Here is a 22,719-nt window from a genome sequence, read left to right on the forward strand (position 1 = left end):
ATTTCATGTTGTTCATCCATAAAATTTTAACTTTATATAATAATATATTAATATTAATGTTGCATTCATATTGTTCAGAAGAAAATCTTATTGACTAAACTTTATAATTTGTTTTTGTTAAGGTAGAGTAGACATTCACCCCGAAAAAGTGGAGAAAAATGCTAATGAGTGTCCCAAGGACACTCTTTTAATACTTCTAAAGAAAACTAAGACAAATACTCATCGTAATTGGATAAAAACAAGTAACATTAACAATAATAGACAACGTCATACACAATGTTATAGTTTTTATGGATTTCAAATAAGTAGTCACGCATAGGAGTTTATATAAAAAATGGAGAATAAGAAAGCAACACATGACAGAGATTGCATCCTAAAAAACTTACAAAAACAAAATTAATTTTAACCAAGTGTTGTTATTTTTATTTATTTTGACGAAAAAATCAATATCAACCTTGGAACAACTCTTTTGAAAATACAAGATCAAACTCTTTCTCTTGAGAATAGAAGATCAAACTATTGAACTGACAGTTTTTTTAAGGGAATATGAATACACTGGCTAGAACATTGAAACCAAAAAATAAGAGTCAAATCGATACGAGTATCTAATAAATCAATGTACCAGAATGTTTTAAATAGGTAAAACACAATTTACTTACACTCAGAAAACTATTAATGAGTCTCAATGAGAAATAATAAATAAAGCTAAAACACCTAGAAATTGTTCACACAGGCTGCACCAAGCTTCTTCATTAAAATATTTCCAAATCCTAGTGCCTCCCATGATAAAAATTGAACTTTTTATGCTACTTGGACATTCTGAAATTTCAAACAACTAATGTTATTTATATAGGGATGAAAGAGATGCAATTCGCGGAAGAGATGCAATTCGAGGAAGATCAAGAAGCAAGTTTGCATAGGAGTCATTCCTGGACATGCCTGATGTCGGATTGCCACCATAAACATCTCTTGAGTCCTCCTCAGCAGCAGCCTTGATATCTATTTTGGTTCCGTTGCCCTGCATTGACTCAAGATCATGACCAAGTTGAATATTTTTTCCAGGTCCTTTGTCGAGTGAATTCAGCACTTCTGCAGGATCCAATTGCAGAATATTGCAAAGAGAACTGACCCTTGAAATAAATGAATTGTCATTGGAAGCTATTGTAACCTGATTGTCACTAAGCAGATGCTGTCCAACATCATCCAGCATTTTTAGGTAATCCAATCTTTCAGCAGAAAAGGATGGATTCCCTGAGTTCATTTCTTCGGAAAGGTCATGTTGAATATAGTCAATGAAATCGCTCCGAGACATAGAATGACGGAGGCCGGGCAGTTTTATTTGATCCAAGTTACTTGGGCCCTTCGAATCAGCTTCAGAAGAATATATTCCTTCTGTTGAAGGTAACATGGAAATAAAAGTCAACTTTAGATATCAAAACACGGATTAATAAATATGCCAAAGAAACTAAGCAGTTACTTCAAGTTCATTATGAAGCAATGTTTAGATGCTGAATAGACAGAACTTGCATATTGAAATAATGATGAAATTCACATATTAAAACAGTAATGCAATTGTTGAGCCATAGATTTTACAATTGTACTCATGTTATTTTAACTTGACTAAATTTTACTAGAAACCAACAGCAACAAATTCATAACATTAGTTCACTATTGAAGTTTACGGTTTTCAATACTCAATAAAACAGGATGATCCTAAGAGGTGGGTGTATAATCAGAACCAGTAACTCATCTGCTACTTGATTTTCAAAGCGATGCCTCATCATTTCATTGATAATTTTCAAACATTAACCAGCAAGCAAATAAGAAATGTTCAAATGAAAATGTGCATTAAAATTTAAGCATCAAACACATGTGAATACCCATTATGAAACTCTCTAACACTCATTCTTGGGAAGGTGCTTCACAACCAAGTTCTTATAGTTCCAAATTCTTATAGTGAAATGAAATAACAGACCAATAACAAAGCCAATAAAAATCAGAGCCAAGTTTTTATAGTACCTGAACTGGAGGAAGGTGCTTCGCATGGCACGCTATCTAAAGTAATGGCAGAAGGATCACTGTGCTCAATGGTAAATGATGGTGACAGGGACGAATGAGGAGATCCCGTGTTCTGAAAACGAGTCGTTGCTGATCCTTTGCCATTGTCAGGTTTCTCAAAAGCAGTGAGTCGTGTATCAAAATAAGGTGACTCCAATATAATCTCTGGCTGTCTGCTTAATAAATTAAGATGTAAGCTGCACTGGATGAGCTTTTCAAAATGTTTTGTCAACAGTCCTTGTTCACATTGCAAAAAATGCTTCCTACAAATTAAAAAAATTACAAGATGAAGTTCCCAAACATAACGTCCTAGTAAATATAGGAGGAATAAGGCATACAAATACAATACTCTCTCTTTTATTGGTTAACATTAATATGGGTCTCACCAAATTTACACGGGACCCACTTGAATTTTAACCAATAAAAAGAGTGTGTTGCTAGCATTCCAAAAAGGAGTCATCCAAAGCCCACAAATTCTTTATAACAAAATTAACTTGACCAGACTTCCTAAATGATTTCAATAAGTTATATTGCTCATACTTGACAGTGCTGTCAAGTCAACATCCCATTTGGAAATCAGTCTCTAATATTTTACAAAGGTTAAATGTCAGTTCTCCTACACAGTTTATGACGAACCAACAAAACATTGTATTTTTCAATCTCTATGAATGAATGAAAGTTGAGCACATATCCACATCTCTATCAAAGGACAACGGTAAAAAGAATATACCTGTGTTTGCTAGCCTGCCCACCGGTAAAATCAGTTGTAGTTTGCCACAGTGTGTGCTTTCTAGGTTGAGGATTGGTCTCCCTGAAGAAGAGAGGCTGTCTAGCAACCTGCATTACACAAAATATTATTGATAAATCATTGAACACTGGACAATTACCCATGCATAATTGTACAAATGTTTGCATGTTGAAAAACTATTTAAGTAGCTAACATTGAGAAAGGGAAAAAAAGGGGGAATAAATTACAACTAAAGTCAATGAGCTAGGTCCATCTTCAGGACAATTTGCTTTAATTGCCGTGATATCTGACCATTGGATTTCTATTTTACTCTTGAGTTCACCATCAAGAACTTCCCAAACAAGCTTCTCTTTGGCAAAGTAACACTTTGCCACTAAATCGCCCTCATGTTTTGATTTATACTGCAATAAAGACAACATCAACATGAGTTAAAATCATTGAAACAGTATAAATTTCCCAAAACACAAACCGCATCTTGAATGTACCTCCCATGAACCGATCTTTAAAAGCATGGCTGGGAAATTTGAAGCCTTCAGCTTTTCGGCAGGAGCCCGACTCTCTTTTTTCGACCCAGAGTTTAAACTATCATCTCTTTTATTTACAAGAACCATATTCCCTTGAGACAGCTTCATTTGTATCAATTCTAAAAATGAAAGACTCTTCTTAAGACTTAAACCCAAAGGGCTAGGCTCATCAAGTATACTATTGTCTTGCGAAGAAGAACTCAAAGATGCATCGTTCGAAGCACTCCATTGCTAAGCAATACAAAAAACCATGAACAGTGAGAAAAAAGGATGTCACAAAACGAAAGTAAACATTATTAATAACATATTCGGAATCACGGGGTTAGTTTGACGTAACACGGTGATTTTGTTGAAGTCTAAAACTCAATTGTAAAAAATAATAATAAAATCCAAATCCTAGCTTAAGGTAAGGAATCAACTGAGACAAAATTAATTCTACTAAAAAAAAAAAAAATCAGCCAAATCTACATCTCTAAAATCAATTTTGCATCCTCTAAAATCGTCTAAAAGTGAAATCAAGTTTGACCGAATCACGGTAACAAGGTAATTTGGTTTAAGTCTAAAACTTAATTGTATAAAAAAAATCGCAAAATTCTAGCTTAAGGTCAGAATTCAACTATCAAGGTAAAACTAATTATGCTAAAAAACATCAGCCAAAATGCATCCTCTACAATCGTCTAAAAGTGAAATCAAATTTAACCAAATCACGGTAACAAAGTAATTTTGTTTAAGTCTAAAAAACAAATGCATAAAAGAAAAATCCAAATTCTAGTTGAAAACGTTAGAATCAACTCTAAAGGGCAAAATTAATTATACTAAAAATCATAGATCAAAATGAATTCTACACCTCTAAACTAAATTTTGAATTCTCTAAAATCCTCTAAAACTGAAATCAAACATAACAAGTTAACAAGTGGCAAAAACCCTAATACAAGAATTAACAGTTTAGAGAGAAATGAGAAACCTTGCAACGCTTATGAAGAGGAGAGTGTTCTTCTTCGAGATAATCCTCAATTTCAAATTTGACCGGAATATTTTCACGATTAGACACCGATTCTGAACGGACATTCCTAGAAGCCATGAACTGAACCATCAATTAGACGAAATGAGAAAATATGAGTGGCGAAAGTCAACAAGAATAAGAGAAGAAATTGAGAAGAGAAACCCTAATAATAATAATAACAGAAAAAACAAATTGTGATGGAACAACAAGGACGAAAAAGCGACATATATATGTATAAGAAAAACAGAGACAGACAAGACAACAACCGCGTACGTACAGTACGAGGGAGGGAGGAGAGAAGAAACTCACGTGCGTAATTTACGTGTTAAAAAAATTAAGAATTTTTTACAATGCCAGCTGTTGATTACGTGGATTCATTTTTTTAGTAAACGTAGTTTCACTCTCTTTCCAAAAGTAAATAGTATTTGGATTCATGGATCATGTTACTTTTTCTTTGTTTTGGTCAAATCTTCTAAAAAAAAAATTATAATTGGTCAAATCTTTATAAATAAGTAAAAGTTTACACTTGAATGTCGGGCTTTATCGTTGGCGAGCGCATCCGATTGATTTTAAAGTCCTTTCCTAAACCACTTCTCATTTAGTTGCTGAAAGATGAGTAGAACCTTTTTATATGAGATTGGGTTTCACGAGTAAAAGCTAGAAAGATGTTATTTGCTGCTATTTCATCTATTTGTGCATTAAAGTTCGAATAAAAAATTAGTTTTTTTAGGGAATATGAATACATTGTGCAGAACATTGAAAATTTGAAATAGAAAAAATTAGAGTCAAATGGATCTAACAAAAACCAACATTAAACACAAGAAAAGTGTCATCCTTAACAAAGCAATATGAGTATCTAATAAATCAAGGTACCAGAATGTTTCAAATAGGTAAAGCATAATTTACTTACACATAGAAATCTATTAATGAACTTTCTATGCTACTCGAACATTCTGAAATCATAATCATCATAATCATATGGGAATGAAAGAGGTGCAAATAGAGAAAAAGATGCAATTTTAGGAAGAGATGCAATTTTAGGAAGATGAAGAACCACGTCTAGAAAGGAGTCATTCCTGGACATGCCGGATGTCGGATTGCCACCATAAACATCTCTGGAGTCCTCTTCAGCAGCAACCTTGATATCCATTTCGATTCTGTTGCCCTCATTTGACTCAAGATCATCACCAAGTTCAATATTTTCTTCGTGTCCTATGTCGGGTGGATTCAGCACTTCTACAGGATCCAAATCTAGAACATTGCCAAAAGATTTGACCTTTGAAATTAATGAACTGTCATCGGAAGCTATTGTAACCTCAACGTCGTCACTAAGAAGAACATGTCTAACATCTTCTAGCCTTATTTGATCCAAGTTACTTGGGCTTCTCGAATCAGCTTCAGAACAATATATTCCTTCTGTTGAAGGTAACGTGGAAATAAAAGTCGACTTTAGATATACCAAAACACAGATTAATAAATATGCCAAAGAAACTGAGCAGTTACATCAAGTTTATATTATGAAGCAATGTTTAGATGCTGCATAGGCATATTGAAATAAAATGATGAAATTGACATATTAAAATAGTGATGCAATTGTTGAGCCATAGATTTTACAATTATACTTATAGTTCCAATTTCTTATAGTGAAATGAAATAACTGACCAATAACAAAGCCAATGAAAATCAGAGTCAAGTTTTTATAGTACCTGAACTGGAGGAAGGTGCTTCGCAGGGCACGCTATGTAAAGTAATGGCAAAAGCATCACTGTGCTCAATCGTAAATGAAGGTGACAGAAAACGAGTCGTTGCTGATCCTTTGCCATTGACTTGATGCAAATCAAAATCTGTTAGATCGTCAGGTTTCTCAAAAGCACCGAATTGTGTACCAAAATAAGGTGAATCCAATATTATATCTGGTTGTTTGCTTAAGAAGTTAAGATGTAAGCTGCACACGGATGAGCTTTGCAAAATGTTTGGCCAACTGTCCTTGTTCACATTGCAAAAAATGCATCCTACAAATTAAAAAATTACAAGATGAAGTTCCCAAACATAACGTCCTAGTAAATATAGGAGGAATAAGGCATACAAATACAATACCCTTCCAATGCAAAGTAAAAATAACAAATTTAACCAAATTAATAATGCTAGCAACACTCTCTCTTTTATCGGTTAAATGTCGGTTCTCCTACTCCGTTAATGGCAAACCAACAAAACATTGTACTTTTCAATCTCTATGAATGAATGAAAGTTGAGCAAATATCCACATATAAGATGAAAACTGTAAAAAGAATATACCTGTGTATGCTAGCCTTCCCAGCAGTAAAATCTGTCGTTGATTCCCACCATGTGCTCTTTCAATATGGTGTGTCAGCGATAGAGCTTGAATTCATCATTAATAGCTTTCAATCTCTCCTTAGTGTATTCGTTGCGACTATCACTTATGCACTTGCAAGTTCCATCAGACAATAATATATCATGGGCTGTAAATAGAGTCAACACCTATCACTTCATGAATCTTAAGCAGTTACTGTTGGACAAACTAATTTGGTCAAAAGGTTGAATAACTTGGGAATGTTTTTAAAAACCGGAGGCCGGAGCCTTTACAAAAGTGATAAGATACTCAAAATATATAAGTCGTCAGGTCAGGATGATACTAAAAAGGGATTCAACTGGGAAAAGGTTAAATCTTTTGAAGGTCTATACAAAGTTATCTCACAAATATGATGAGCAACGACGTATTTATAGCCTTGCTAAAGATAAAAAACAACATACAAGAGACTTAGATCAAGTGAAATGCACAAAATGAAGAGAGTAAAATGTTGGTTACAAAATAAGATATCAAAGAACAAAGAAAGGTTATTTTTACAAGTTATTTTGTGCACGACATGCCAACTTAAATGGACTTAGATATATTAACCACTTGAGATAGGACCAAACTACACCTTCTATCATAAAATTACAGCGGAGATAAAACAAACAAACAAACCAAATATCCAACAAAAGACTTCCAAAATTGAATGTGTGTCTAGTGTCTTATTAGCTATGCATTGTCTTACTAGCTACGATGCACTGACTTTTCAAATTGAAGTTGTGTTTAGTGTATTGCACGCTGTGTAGCTCGAATCTTTGGATTTGGATTAAAGGCATGTGATGTGAGACACGCATCATTGACACAACACCAATACATGTCGTTACATTAAATGAATCATTTCTATTTTCTTAAATTATTGTCTGTATCAATGTGTGTGCTTCATATATAGCTTGCACATGTCAATATTGGACATTAACACAACACTCACACATGTGGTTTCATTGGTGATTATGAATTTGATTCTTCCTCTTCTACAAGTATGCACATGCAAGCATCTACTCAAAAGCTGCAATGTATCATTCTAAAGAGAACAACTGAATAGTAAGCTATTCTGAGATCGAGTTAAGATTCTGAAATTGATTTGTGAGGAAAATTACGTCACAATTCTGAGATGAAGCAATTTGTGAGAAAGTGATGAAGTTAATCGGGAACACTAATCGAGAACACTTTAAGAATTTGAAATTCGATAGTCAGGAATGAAGTAATCTAAATAATAAGTGTACTGTCACATATTCAATATCCAAGTTCACTCCTCAATTCTTTCACTTCCAAGTTCACAAGAAAAATACATATGATTCTGATTCGTTAATCATTTAGGAATAGTATAATCAGGAATTTCCCTATCAAACTATAATAATAAAAGCAACATAAATTTGAAAAAGAATTTCCTGTTAAATTTGGTGAAAATTTTATATTCATGTCATTGATATATGTCATTATCAATTCGTTATCATGGTCCATGCAAGTTAGTTACCTCGTATCTTACTAACTTGTCTTTGACCTTCATGTTCATCCCAACACACAAATCTCTTCACAAAAATAGCATTTTGATTCACCATACACTTGTTTTGTTTGGTCCTACCTTAATTTTCTCACTAGCCTTTTTTCTAGTTTTTTCTCTCTCTTTCTCTTCCTCAATCCTCACGAACCAACATTTCTCTTTTTTTTTCTTTCTTTTTTCAATTTTACAGATTGGGTAATGGGAGACCCATCTCGTAAATTTTGAACCTTTTTGAGGTTTTGGTTCCTGGGTATGTTGAAAAAATGGAATTTGAGAGAAAAATTGTTGAGTTGGGTTTTCTTTGAGGATGAATTTTTGTTATTATGATATGAAAGGTTGTTGTTGGGCTTTGAATGTTTTTTCATTGCCTCTAACCATTGTCATCGAATGCCGAAACGATATTCGGCATTCGATTCATTCCTGTTCTTCATTCAATTCCAACGTTTCTCCATTCCAATCAGAAACAAAACCCCATCCAATAGATTTAAAGTTTGAAAATTTTTCCTTGTGCTTTTTGTTGTGTTGGGTTTTAATTCAGAAACCAGAATGATTTCTGGTTCTGTTATAGCATTGCATCCTTCTGAAAATGTTTTCAGAACAAGGGAGCTTCCTGATTTTGAGGAGGACTTTGTAGAGAAAGATCCAACCGGCCGATACATAAGGGTATGTATGCATCACATAACATGATTCATTTATCTTGTTTTTGTCTCAAATTTTTTATTAATGTGAGTGATTTGATTTGTCATAATATATATCTTATGTGGTGAAATGGTGCTAATTGAGCTAGAGGGCTTCATAATAAGTAATTGATATTGATTAGCTATGATTTTTCTTGTTTAATTATGCAATGTCCATAAGTTTAATTGATGACTATTATGTCTTGAACTCTTGATGATTGTAGAGCCAAAATGCATCATTACCTTAATTTTTAATTAGGGAAGCTTTTTTCCATGAATATAGTTTTGAAGTTTGTATCGAGTGTTGTCAATTGTGGAAGATAGTGAATTGTTCGCATTCTTCTATGCTACAATGTGATAGCACCGCTATAGCTGTTATTTGACAACACTTTGTACTAAATAGTAGTATAATGCAGAACAATAGAAATTTGTTCAAACTCAGTTACACAATAGCACTATTTTTCGTCCAGAAGTTCTAGCTCAACTCGCAAAAAATGCCGAAATTGTTAGGTCGGACGTCCATGACCGGGGTTCGGACCCCGGTCACTTCACTTTGTGTGTGTGAAGTTTCAATGGCTTCGCCATTTCAACTACGTACCCAAAAAAAAATAGCACTATATTTAATAGAAATGAATTATTTCATGCTCAGATATTCAAAGCTACTTTAATCCTTCAGCTATGGAGACTAATTACAATGTGCTAATTATATCACATAAGGGGATTTGTTTAATTGCATCCAATGATTCTATGTTTCACTTGTTCTTTATATTCGTTTTTTAATTTGACTTTTTTCCTCTTGTTTTTGTCTCAGTACAATGAAATTTTGGGCAGGGGTGCCTTCAAGACTGTGTAAGATTCTGAAGCCTAATCTCTTTTTTCTGAATTTTATTTTCACTCATTATATCTATTTTATTATATTTTGTTCTTTATCTTCTGGTTTCTTTATCCAGAATTTTACTTGGTAAGAAATATTTCTTTAGGAAATTCAGTCTTCAATGATACTTTGGTAGGAATAATGAAGTTGTTTCTTGATAAAACACACTATTTAATTTAATTTAATTTCGATTCATTATGCAGTTATAGAGCATTCGATGAAGTTGATGGAATAGAAGTTGCATGGAACCAAGTTAAGATTGATGGCCTCTTACATTCAGTGGATGATCTTGCAAAATTGTATTCTGAAGTTCATCTATTGAAGTCTTTAAACCATGAAAATATCATTAAGTTCTACGATTCCTGGATTGATGATAAGCAGAAAACCGTTAACATGATCACTGAACTCTTCACATCTGGAAGCTTAAGACAGTATGTTCTCTTGATTCTATAGCCTTTCCTTTATGCCGTTTCTCTGCAATGCACACATGAAAAACTTGTGCAACTTTTGCTGACAGGTACCGTAAGAAGCATAAATATGTTGAAATGAAAGCCATAAAAGGTTGGGCCAGACAGATTCTTCAAGGCTTAGTATATCTTCACGGTCACAAGCCCCCTATTATTCACCGAGACTTGAAATGTGACAACATCTTTGTGAATGGAAACCAAGGCGAAGTTAAGATAGGTGATCTCGGTTTGGCAATCGTCATGCAGCAGCCAACTGCTCGGAGCGTTATTGGTAATACATTTTCCTTTCATAAATGTGAAGTTTTTTTTATCATATTGGTTCTATGAGAAACATTGAAATATGTTTGTTTTTTTCCTGTCCGTTTCTCTATTTTTAAAGGGACACCGGAGTTTATGGCTCCTGAATTATATGAAGAGGAGTACAATGAACTTGTTGACATCTATTCTTTTGGGATGTCAATATTGGAGATGGTTACTCTTGAGTATCCCTATAACGAATGTACCAACCCAGCTCAAATATTTAAGAAAGTTACCTCGGTAAGTATGGCAATCATAAGCATACTGTTATCAATTATGATTGCCTGCATATATATTGTGATGCATGCCATGGTTATTAGTATCTTGTGATTCATACGAGTCGTATCTTGATTTGATACTAAAGAGAAGACATTCTCATTAGATATGACCCCATCGATATGAATCTCTAATTTGTATATGTATCTATTCTGGAAATGAATCTCATCTTGAATCTCGATTCACTATGACAAATTCCAATTTGTTTAAATGATTCACTACCTAAACTTAGTGTAGCCACCCACTTTTTTTTTGTCAACTTTGTATAACCAACGAATTTTCTTTTGTCATTTGAATCTTGAATTATTTTGAGGTTCATATATGATTATCAGCTTATAATTTTGCTATATCACCCTTTTTTAGTCGAAAATGACATTTTTATTGGTAATGTATCATATGATTCATTATAAGATTCAATTCATGATTCGGAAAATAGGTATTTTGATATAAGATTTGAATTTCGATTTGATAACCATGATGTATAATTGCAGGGCATCAAACCTGCTTCCCTTAATAAAGTGAGTGACCCTCAAATTAAGGAGTTTATCGAGAAATGCCTGGTTCCAGCATCTGAGAGATTGTCTGCAGAGGAACTTCTTAAAGACCCATTTCTACAAATTGATAGTCCAAAGGATCCATTCCCGTCTCCTATTAAAGTCCCAAGAGCTGCAAATAGGTCAAAGCCCGAATCTATGGACATCGATGCTGAATACAAACAGTTTTCCGGTAGTATCTACAGTGAAAGCAGCCAGGGAAGTCCGCATTTTCCTGTTTTTGAAGTCCAAAGGACTAATAAGAACAATGAGTTTAGGTTAAAAGGGACTAAAAATGATGATAACTCGGTATCGTTGACCTTGCGTATTGCGGATACATGCGGTAAGTATATGGATTTCCTGTTTTATTGAATTGATACTAAGGACCCATTTGTTTTAACTTATTTGAGCTTATCTATTGGCATAAGCACTTGTGAGATTGTTTGAGAGAACTTATGGAAACAACTTATGACATGTCAATAAGTTATATGAGAATAATTTGAATTTATTTTATCTTTTGTTATTCACGTAGTTTATACGTAAGAACTTATAAGATATGTACTTATGATATAAGTGCTTAATTAGGTTGTTTATCCAAACAAGGTCTAAACTGGTTTTCTGTTGTGTTACTTGCAGGTCGAGTAAGGAATATACATTTTCTCTTTTACCTTGATACAGACACTGCAGTCTCCGTGGCCTCAGAAATGGTTGAACATTTGGAACTGGCACATCATGATGTGGCTTTCATAGCCGAGCTTATTGATTACTTGATAATGAAACTTCTTCCTTTGTGGAAACCTTCTCGTGATCATAACACAACCGGAGAAATAAGTCTTTGTAGTGGTTCTACAATTGTCGATAGCCAAAGCTTAACGGCATGCCCTTGGAGTTCTATCTTAACTAGTATTCCCTCTGAAACTGTTGGTGGTCAAGATGGCTTTTCTGGGTTTAATAGCTGTTTTTACAAAAATGCATATAATGCTATTTTTGAGGGTGACTCTAATTCTTATTGTTTGGTTAACTCAGTAGATCAATATTCACGAGGATCGGGAGTTTCTGAGATAGCTGTTGAGGATGTTTCAATGGAAAATGAAAATTGTCATGATTCCAAATTTTTTGGTGCTGGATATTTTAAATGCCTAAAAAGGTCGATAACTGGGCTTGAAGTTGGTGATGCGTATTTCGAAAACTGTAAATCGCAGGCAGCAGACTACAATGTCAGCGAAAGCACTATGAACTTAAAATCATCAAATGATGCGAGCTTGTCAAGTAGTTCTTGTTCTCTGTCATCAACTGAAAAGGATAATGATCTTGAGCTAAAGCTTGAACTTGATGCAATTGAGTCACAATATCAGCATTGGATTGAGGAACTCACTAGAATGAAATTGGAGGCATTGGAAGCCACCAGAAGGAAATGGATGGCCAAGAAGAAAGTAGCTATTCATTGATTTTGAGCTTGTTGATTAACTAACTATGTATAGCACCAGGGGCGGCCTAGGCCCATGTGCGACATGGGCCGTGGCACAAGGTCTCTTAAAATCGAGGGCCTCAAAAAAAATTTATAGGGTAGTAGTATTAGTAAGTTAGGGGGTGTAAAAATTAATTATGTATGTTAGAAAATGTTGTAAAGGCCCAGCCCAACAATATTTTCCTAACGAAAAAAAAAAAGCAGCAAAGAAGCAGCCCAACAATGTTTTCCTAATGTAATGCGTCAAAAAAAAAAACAAAGTTTTCCTAACGAAAAAAAAAAAGCAGCAAAAAGTAGCAAGAGAATTTTTTTTATAAGCAAAGTAACTATAATGTATTTTGTTGTTATTGTTAGACTATGGATCTTTTTTATGTTATTACAAGAATGATTATAATTTTATGTTATTTGCAATTTAAATCGATGATGATTTTTTTATGAAAAAAAGTTACGTTTTTTTTTATTAAAGGCCCACTTTCATATTTCGCACAGAGCCCCCGAAAACTCAGGGACGCCACTGTATAGCACGACACTTCATATTGAAGATGTGTCTAGTGTTCAACACTTGTCGTTGTGTCAGTGTCGTGTCTATGTCAATGCTTCACAGCTAACTAACCTCTTTTTACCCTTGTCGAAGTTGTTTCATTGTAAATTTTAAGTTATATATTGGATGTGATGGCTCATTTTTTGCAGAAGCCGGCGTCATTATTTTCAACTCTACCATGTTTTTTATGCTTTAGAGATATGTTGTGGATCTCTCATTATATTATATACTATAATGTGTCTTACTCAATTCAATCCTCCCCCTACTGTCAAACTTTTTGCAAAATACTTATGAAAAAAGAAATTTATGAACAATCTCACAACAACTGTAAACACACCCAAGAAATACGTGATTTGCCTACAATAGACTTTTTTAACTTAAAATCATCTTGATCATTCGATCTAAAATCGACGTTCGAGATTGTTTATATTGTTTATGAATAATCTGAATTGTCTTATTTCAAAATTAATGGCTAAGATTTAAAATACCGTAAAAATACTTGATTTGCCTACAGTAGACAATCTACATACGTAGTTCTCTCTCAATAGTCAATCCAAACACACCTATGTATTTTCTATAAACTCCCAACAAAAGTGCATATATATATATATATATATAAAGTTACAAGTTAGTTGTAAGTCCATACCAAAACTTAACCATCTCTCCCTCCCTCCCTCCCTCTCACAATCATCTTACAAGACACATAGATACATAAATCTAAGCATATATAAAACAAAATCCAAAAGGGCAAAGGTAAGTTAAACTTTGACTCTTGAACTCGAAAACATGATGAATAAAAGCACCTTTTTTTTTAACTAGACAACATCATACACAATGTAGTTTCTGGATTTTAAATAAATAGTCTCGCATCGAAGTGTATATGAAAAATGAATAAAAAGGAAGCAACATACGACAATTGGTTGCATCCTAAAAGACTTACGAGAACAAAACTAATTTTAATCAAGTGTTGGTATTTTAGTTTTATTTTTGACGAAAAAATCAAGATCAAACTTGGAAGGAACAACTCTTTCTTTTGAAAATACAAGATCAAACTATTGAAGTGGCAGTTTTTTTAGGGAATATGAATACATTGTGTAGAACATTGTAAATTTGAAATAGAAAAAATAAGAGTCAAATGGATGCATCATCTATGGTCCAAGAAAAAACAACATTAAACACAAGAAAAGTGTCATCCTTAAGAAAGCAATACGAGTATCTAATAAATGAATGTACCAGAATGTTTCAAATAGGTAAAGCATAATTTACTTACACATAGAAATCTATTAATGAGACTCAATGAAAAATAAATCCCATGATAAAAATTGAACTTTCTATGCTACTCGAACATTCTGAATTCATAACCATAATCATAATCATATGGGGATGAAAGAGGTGCAATTAGAGAAAAAGATGCAATTTTAGGAAGAGATGGAATTTTAGGAAGAGATGCAATTTTAGGAAGATGAAGAACCACGCCTAGAAAGGAGTCGTTCCTGGACATGCCTGATGTCGGATTGCCACCATAAAAATCTCTTGAGTCCTCTTCAGCAGCAGCCTCGATATCCGTTTCGATTTTGTTGCCCTCATTTGACTCAAGATCATCACCAAGTTCAATATTTTCTTCATGTCCTATGTCGGGTGGATTCAGCACTTCTGCAGGATCCAAATCTAGAACATTGCCAAAAGATTTGACCTTTGAAATTAGCGAACTGTCATTGGAAGCTAGTGTAACAACAATGTCGTCACTAAGCAGATCATGTTCAACATCATCCAGCGTTATTCGGACATCCATTTCAACAGAAAAGGATGGATTCTCTGAGTCCATTATTTCTTCGGGAAGTTCATGTTCAATGAAGCCAACCAAATCGTTCTGAGAGTTAGAAAGATGGAGTCCAGGCTGTTTTATTTGATCCAAGTTACTTGGGCCCCTCGAATCAGCTTCAGAACAATATATTCCTTCTGTTGAAGGTAACATGGAAATAAAAGTCGACTTTAGATACCAAAACACGGATTAATAAATATGCCAAAGAAACTGATCAGTTACTTCAAGTTCATTATGAAGCAATGTTTAGATGTTGCGCATGGACAGAACTTGCATATTGAAATAATGACGAAATTGACATATTAAAACAGTGATGCAATTGTACCTGGACTGGAGGAAGGCGCTTTGCAGGGAACGCTATCTAAAGTAATGGCAGAAGGATCACTGTGCTCAATCGTAAATGAAGGTGACAGGGACAAATGAGGAGATCCCGTGTTCTGAAAATGAGTAGTTGCTGATCCTTTGCTATTGTCAGGTTTCTCAAAAGCAGCGAATTGTGTACCAAAATAAGGTGAATCCAATATTATCTCTGGCTGTCTGCTTAATAAATTAAGATGTGAACTGCACTGGATGAGTTTTGCAAAATGTTTGGCCAACAGTCCTTGTTCACATTGCAAAAAATGCATCCTACAAATTAAAAAATTACAAAAGATGAAGTTCCCAAACATAACGTCCTAGTAAATTGAAAAGAGTGTGTTGCTAGAACTTCAAAAACGAGTCATCTAAAGCCCACAAATTCTATATAACAAAATTAACTTGACTAGTGTTCATCAATGATTTCAATTTCAGTAAGTTATATTGCTCATATTTGACAGTATTGTCAACATCCCATTTGGAAATCGGTCTATAATATTTTACAAAGGTTAAATGTCAGTTCTCCTACTCCATTTATGATAAACCAACAAACATTGTACTTTTCAATCTCTATGAATGAATGAAAGTTGAGCACATATCCACGTATCAGATGACATACCTGTGTATGCTAGCCTGCCCACCGGTAAAATCTGTCGTTGATTCCCACCGTGTGCTCTTTCTAGGTAGAGGATCAGCCTCCCTAAAGAAGCGAGGCTGTCTAGCAACCTGCATTAGACAAAATATTATTCAAGTGTTTGCATGTTGAAAAACTATTCAAGTAGCTAACATATAGAGAAAGTAACTTACAACTAAAGTCAATGTGCTAGGTCCTTCCTCAGGACAATTTGCTTGAAGTGCGGTGATATTTGACCACGGAATTTCTATTTTCCTCTTCAAATCGCCTTCAAGAACTTCCCAAACAAGCTTCTCTGTGGCATAGTAACACTTTGCCACTAACTCACCCTCAAATTTTGATTTATACTGCAATAAAGACAACATCAACATGAGTTAAATTAATTGAAACAATATAAATTTCCCAAAACACAAACTGTGTGTAGAATCTTGAATGTACCTCCCATGAACCGATTTTTAAAAGGATAGCCGGGAAATTTGAAGCCTTCAGCTTTACAGCAGAAGCCCGGCTCTCTTTTTTTGATCTTGATCGAGAGTTTGAAGTCTCGTCTTTTTCATATGCACTAACCATATTCCCTTGAGAAATCATCATTTGCAGAATTTCTAAAAACGAATTGCTCTTCTTGAGACTTAAACCCAAAGGGCCAGGCTCGTTAAGTATACTATTGTCTAGCGAAAGAGATGAAGCACTCCATTGCTAAGCAATACAAAAAACCATAAACAGTGAGAACAAAGGATGTCACAGAGGATCCAAACAAAAGGCAACATTATTAATAATATGTTTGGAACCACGGTTAGTTTGACAAAATTATGATAAAGTCTAGAACTCAATTGTAAAAAAATAATAATAATAATTATAAAATTCAAATTCTTGTTTCAGGTCAAAATCAACTCTTACAGACAAAATTAATTCTACTAAAAAAACAACTGTCAAAATCAAGTCTACATCTCTAAAATCAATTTTGCATGTGAAATCCAAATTCCAATACTAAACGAATCACATTAACACGGTAATTTTGTTTAAGTCTAAAACTCAAATGTATTCCCTCCATCCTAAAATATAAGATCTAGTTGACCACTGCACGTAATGATGCACAATTTTGATCACTAATATATTTAATTGTCTATTTTTAAAAATTATAAAAACTTGATATTTTGAAAATACTCATCAAAACAAATCAAACAAGATCTCATGTGCTAATATTTACATCTATATGTTATTAAAATAATACGATCAAAACAAGATAAACGAATATTATATTTACTCAAAATATGACTTATATATTGGAACGGAGAGAGTATAAAAAAAACAATCTATTGCTAAAAAACATTAGTCAAAATAAATTCTACACCTCTAGAATAAATTTTGCATTCTCTAAAAGTGAAATCAAACATAACAAAACCATAATACAACAAGTAACAACCAGTCAAAAATAAATAAATGTTTAGAAAGATATGAGGAAATTACCTTGAGACGCTTATGGAGAGGTTGATCAACATGATCATCAATGTTTTCTGAACGGACATTGCGTATCCTAGAAGCCATGAAGTTGTTATGGAAATCAGAAAATTTTGAGTGGCAAGGAGAGTGGGTAAACAAGAATGGGAGAAAAAACAAGTTGTGATGGAAGAACAAGGATTGAAATACATAGGAAAATCAGAGACAGAAAAGGAATTTAGGAGGGAAGAGAAAGTCACGTGCGTAATTTACGTGAGCATTTAAAAAAGGACAAAACTTACCTACAATTCTCTAAGTCCTTTTTTTTGCTGTTAACCAATTCCTTTTTTCTCAGTTGTTAAATCCATAGAAACCACGTTGAATTAATGATAATCAGAATTTCATATCTGAGCAACAACAATACTTGGAAAAATGAATTAACACACTAAAAAGGATGCTAGTGGAATCTGCAGATACAATTTCAGCCATTGGTAACCCAATTCAATGATTGAATCGTTGCAGCGACAAAGAATCGTGTTTCCAAAGTGATTATTCATATCGATAGCGGGACAATCGAAGATTTGGATTCAACCTTTCATGGGAACCAATTTCAATTTCTCACAATACACTACTTTGTCGTTGAAAACAAGTGAGGGATGTGAAACAAAAACAACAACCCTTTAAAGAACAATTAATTTCTTCTCTTTTATTTCACTGAGAGTTTCTTCAGAGTTCCAATTTCGTTTTGCAGAAACGGAACGGCGTTAATTTTGTAAAATAAATAAAATTCAATCATACACGTGTTATTATTTCATTGGTCAACAGTAAAAACAGGACTTGTAGAACTGTATATAAGTTCTCTCCTTAAAAAAATTACGAATTTTTGTCGAAATTTAAGAATCTTTTACGGTTTGAGCTGTTGATTACGTGGATTAACTCTCTTTCCAAAACTAAATATTTGTAGGTCAAAAATATATATATATATATATATTTGGATTAAATGGATCTTGCTACTTTATATTATTTTTTGGGTCATGCTAAACAGTGCCCCCGGGGCACTTGTTAAGCATACCAAAAAAAGAAATAAAAAATAAAATAAATATTGAAAAGACAACTTTTTATACTTTTGATGTATTAAATGCACGTATTTCGAGACAGAATTTCTATTTTTAAATGCTTAACCAGTGCCCCGGGGACACTGTTTAGCATTTTCCTTATTTTTTTATCAAAATTTTTTTTTCGGTCAATCTTTAATTTATACTCTTAAGAATAAAAATGTAGAATTATGGTTTTTTTTTATGTAAATGTAGAATCATGGTACTTAATCCAATCTCATATATACAAAAATTTACTCCTAACTATTCTAAAAAATATGCGTAAGAAAAAACTATTATAAAATAAAAAATTACTCCTAACTCATTAAGGAAAAATAAAATTTTATCAAAATAGAATAATTTTCATGATTAGCTTTTTATATTTTGCTGACTCATTAAATGTTGGACTGACTTTTTATATTTTGCTGACTCATCAAATATATTTTAACCAATTATAATTACAAAACAAAAAAGTATTAGTTTCATGATTAGCTTTTAATACTCAATCCGACCTTAATTATAAGCAAATTTTCTCTTTTTAGATTCATTGAATAACTAATGTATCTGATCTATAATTAAGGCTAAATACATTAATTATTCAATGAATCTAAAAAATGAAGTAAGAATTTACTTATAATTAAAATCGTCAAGAATAGAGTCCTAACTCATCAAATATTGAATTAATTTTTCAGACTCTATTGACTCATCAAAATACTAAATTGAAATAAATTAGGATACAAATATCCTATGTCACTTATGTTGTCTAACGAATATAAAAAAAATAAAAAATTGTTATATTTTAACCAAATAATTAACTTATTATATATGTAACAAAAAACAAAATTAACTTATTATATTTTGCTGAGTCATTAAATACTAAATTGATGCATAATATATGGAAATTGCTACTTATCGCGAGAGAAACCTCACGACAACTTCACGGGCGCAAGTTTTACTTAATATATATCATAAACTAAAACCATGACACCCCCCCCCCCCCCCCCCCCCCCCCCCCCCTGTTTTCTGCTAGGTCTGAAAAGAACTTGTTATATTTTAACCAAATAAATAATATTCAGTATTTCATTCAAAAAAAGTAAAAATAAATAAGTACTACACTATGGCCATTCTCAAATACAATATTACTAATGCATAAAATTAAAAAAAAAAAAAAAAAAAACCACGATATTGCTGCACACTTTTTTTATTGGTTAAATTCAAATTGATCCCAATAAAAATTTAGTGGAACTCGATATAAAATATTTGATCCCAATATAAATTTAGTGGAACTCAATAATAAATATACAAATTGTTATTACATAATACAAGGAAAGGCAACATTTTCAAGAGTGGCTGATATTTCAAGTGGCAAAAACTACCTCAATTCATTTGTAAAATAAAACAACTTCCAAATGGTGTAAAAGCATATTGGAGATGCCACAAATCATTATACTAAACACCTCTAGATTCATAACTCAGATTTAAAAGTACAACATTTATGTAACATTCCTGTTTACTTTCAGATATGGCAAAGCTCTGATTACATTGTCATAGTCACTTCTGTTGACCTGGATCTGTACACGGCAAGGAAAAAAAGGTTAGAGATGAGAAAATCGACTCAATAACTTAACATGTGTGTGTGTGTATTTCAGAGCTGAATAAGAAAATTCCGAGAGAACGTTAAGTAAAAATAACTTCAACAAATTAAAGGCCAAGTTTCAGTTCAATCCAAGTCAGACACTCAAGCCCTCTACATTATATCAAGCATCATTCTAAAAATCCGCGTGCTGTTAGGATGGATGTGGGTTTAGTAAAATTGTGAAAGTCAAGATAAGATGAAATCAAAGAGCTGGAATTCTCTACTGTGAGTAATATTCAATTAGTGTCTCACAAAACAATCAACTTCCACTGCAGTTTAGTTCAATTGATAATCTGAATTAGTTTATCAAGTTCCAATGACATTACTTTGATCCACACATTTCACAGAAGACTGTAAATTATCAATTCGCATAAATTTGCAGATAAATTTCAGCGATAAATATTGGCTCAAGTCCTGATTCACAATTTTTTTTTATCTGAATAATAATACAGATGCCATATAATGCTGCTTTTTAAATATATCCAGTTCAAACCCATGCTGGAATAGCTAAATTAAAGCATCTACAACAGTATACATCATTCAAAGACAATGGTAGAAATTGAAATGTTATTAGAGAAAGTAGACAACAACACCCTAAAATACAAACAATCAGCAGAGATTTGAGGTCTTGCCACGCTCCCAAAGGCCCCTCCTTCAAACTGACAAGATAGATCACTCTCTAAGGCTCCCCTCTTATTTACAGACAACATGGTTCATTTCCTAGTTAGGTAACTTACTAACTTCTCTTAAGCTATTAACATAACATATGGTTCACTCAGGCCCGTATCTATCAGAAATATGTCAACTTTAGAGTATAATAGAACATTGTACAGTGTTCTTAACAATATCCACTACTTGATACTGACTGCTACAACGAGTAAATTCCACATTCTCATACAATACTACCTGGCCAAGGAAACCTATAACAAAGTATCTTTGTAAGAAACAAGAATTGTGCATTCTTGATATGAACTTGGTATATGGTAAATTTAAACTGGAGAATTGCACAAAATTAGAAATCTTCAAGATAGAGAAAAGGTTAAGGACCAAACTTAATGTGTGATAATTGATAATTAATAGGATAGGAAGGGGAAAGGCAAACTCTTTCCGAGTTTTTTTTTTAAGACCTTTCTACTCAAAATTGATGCATAAGATCAAAATGGCTCTCAGGCTATGGCCTATGAGTATATATAGAAAGCATATATTAGCTACTAGAGTTGCTTAATATATATTAACTACACATTGCAATATTTTGTTTGATACACAAATGCATAATGCAGATGTTTTAATATCATAATCTTGACTTCGCCCTCATCCAGAAATCTAACAACCCAAAGGGAGAACGTTAATTAAAACATCTAGTAATATGGCAAAACTTTATGAAATTGATGAGATCAAAAGAACACAAACTTTTCTGACAGATAAAAGCGCGCATAATCAGTCCCATACCCTTTCTTTCTTGTATCTACACACACCCCTAACCTAAGGTACAAATTATTATCGGTGTCAACATGTCTACTATGTTGGTGGTTTTGATTAAGAAAATGAAGTTACCATTTTGGAGAGACGCAATTTCCTCTTTTTATTCTTCTTGTTGAGCAAATGTTGTTTTCCGGCTCTTCTACGCACAATTTTGCCGGCACCGGTTACCCTAAATCGCTTAGCGGATGCCTGTGGAAAATGAAATTAAAATAATAGTACAGAATTGAAATTGAACTTTAAAATACAGTGATAGAAGAAGATAAGTAAGACCTTGTGAGTTTTTATTTTGTAGCCTTTAGCGCATACAATAGTGAGAGAGCGAGGAGGAGGAGTAACGGTGGTGGAGTTGTTTTGGTGAGTAATTGGAGCGGAAATGGTACTAGACCAATTGAGTTTTAGGGAATTGACATTGTTTGAGAAAGGAAGTTTAACGGAACTGAAAGAGACACGGAAAGAAGAAGAAGATGATGATGGAAGTCTCAAGGCGGTGAAAGAGGAGACTGTGGCTGTTGCACAAGCCAACGCCATGTTAAGAAGAGTGTGAGTTTCGTTATCGTTATTGGTTTAAGATTGAATAAGACTAGTATGCGGTTGTGGATAAAGAAGATGCATAGATTACATTTCAATCAAGTGGTTGTGACAGCTTTGATTCTGTGGATAGAGGTAAAACGGTAAACGGGTTTCAGACTGTTTTTATTGCTTTTCTTTTGGGCCTTCCTTTTTTGTTTGGATATTTCTATAGGGCTATCAAATTGTTGAGTTGTGCTATCAACACACCCATTTAAATTTCAACGAATTAGAGACTTTGTAGTATTTATAAAGAATGTGTTAGAAAATGTTAAAAGAAAATTAAAAGAAATTAAGTACTACTAGTGCTATAAAAGATTAAAAGAAATTAAGTATTAGTACTATAAAAGATTAA

General features: G+C 33.3%; 5 protein-coding genes across 7 annotated transcripts; 1 reads left to right on the forward strand and 4 right to left on the reverse strand.

The window, feature by feature from the left end:
• Positions 1 to 581: 581 nt before the first annotated feature.
• LOC123905459 lies at positions 582 to 4,635 on the reverse strand. Its single transcript, XM_045955062.1, has 6 exons — positions 4,295 to 4,635; positions 3,292 to 3,561; positions 3,034 to 3,207; positions 2,789 to 2,895; positions 2,020 to 2,321; positions 582 to 1,392 (listed from the first exon to the last, which is right to left on the reverse strand). The coding sequence occupies exons 1-6, from the start codon at positions 4,421 to 4,423 to the stop codon at positions 842 to 844; spliced, it is 1,533 nt and encodes a 510-aa protein (XP_045811018.1). The 5' UTR covers positions 4,424 to 4,635; the 3' UTR covers positions 582 to 841.
• Positions 4,636 to 5,273: 638 nt separating this feature from the next.
• Positions 5,274 to 8,623, reverse strand: LOC123904649. The gene is made up of 3 exons (XM_045954285.1): positions 8,581 to 8,623; positions 6,040 to 6,345; positions 5,274 to 5,749 (listed from the first exon to the last, which is right to left on the reverse strand). The coding sequence occupies exons 1-3, from the start codon at positions 8,621 to 8,623 to the stop codon at positions 5,274 to 5,276; spliced, it is 825 nt and encodes a 274-aa protein (XP_045810241.1).
• A 1,056-nt stretch (positions 8,624 to 9,679) lies between these two features.
• Positions 9,680 to 13,095, forward strand: LOC123905460 (probable serine/threonine-protein kinase WNK10). The gene is made up of 6 exons (XM_045955064.1): positions 9,680 to 9,731; positions 9,960 to 10,187; positions 10,274 to 10,494; positions 10,603 to 10,760; positions 11,288 to 11,672; positions 11,966 to 13,095. The coding sequence occupies exons 2-6, from the start codon at positions 10,150 to 10,152 to the stop codon at positions 12,775 to 12,777; spliced, it is 1,614 nt and encodes a 537-aa protein (XP_045811020.1). The 5' UTR covers positions 9,680 to 9,731; positions 9,960 to 10,149; the 3' UTR covers positions 12,778 to 13,095.
• Positions 13,096 to 14,509: 1,414 nt separating this feature from the next.
• LOC123905461 lies at positions 14,510 to 18,334 on the reverse strand. Of its 3 annotated transcripts, none has more exons than XM_045955067.1 (7): positions 17,892 to 18,318; positions 17,616 to 17,682; positions 16,587 to 16,844; positions 16,322 to 16,495; positions 16,134 to 16,240; positions 15,486 to 15,787; positions 14,510 to 15,297 (listed from the first exon to the last, which is right to left on the reverse strand). In XM_045955067.1, the coding sequence occupies exons 3-7, from the start codon at positions 16,737 to 16,739 to the stop codon at positions 14,675 to 14,677; spliced, it is 1,359 nt and encodes a 452-aa protein (XP_045811023.1). In that variant the 5' UTR covers positions 16,740 to 16,844; positions 17,616 to 17,682; positions 17,892 to 18,318; the 3' UTR covers positions 14,510 to 14,674. The 3 variants fall into 3 exon arrangements, with proteins under 3 accessions (XP_045811023.1, XP_045811022.1, XP_045811021.1); XM_045955066.1 differs by having other exon boundaries at positions 17,888 to 18,318; XM_045955065.1 differs by having other exon boundaries at positions 17,616 to 18,334.
• A 1,602-nt stretch (positions 18,335 to 19,936) lies between these two features.
• LOC123909691 (50S ribosomal protein L35, chloroplastic) lies at positions 19,937 to 22,467 on the reverse strand. The gene is made up of 3 exons (XM_045960567.1): positions 22,068 to 22,467; positions 21,870 to 21,986; positions 19,937 to 20,250 (listed from the first exon to the last, which is right to left on the reverse strand). The coding sequence occupies exons 1-3, from the start codon at positions 22,323 to 22,325 to the stop codon at positions 20,173 to 20,175; spliced, it is 453 nt and encodes a 150-aa protein (XP_045816523.1). The 5' UTR covers positions 22,326 to 22,467; the 3' UTR covers positions 19,937 to 20,172.
• Between the last annotated feature and the right edge of the window lie 252 nt (positions 22,468 to 22,719).

This window comes from Trifolium pratense, linkage group LG2 (assembly GCF_020283565.1).
Source record: "Trifolium pratense cultivar HEN17-A07 linkage group LG2, ARS_RC_1.1, whole genome shotgun sequence".
Taxonomy (NCBI): domain Eukaryota; kingdom Viridiplantae; phylum Streptophyta; class Magnoliopsida; order Fabales; family Fabaceae; genus Trifolium; species Trifolium pratense.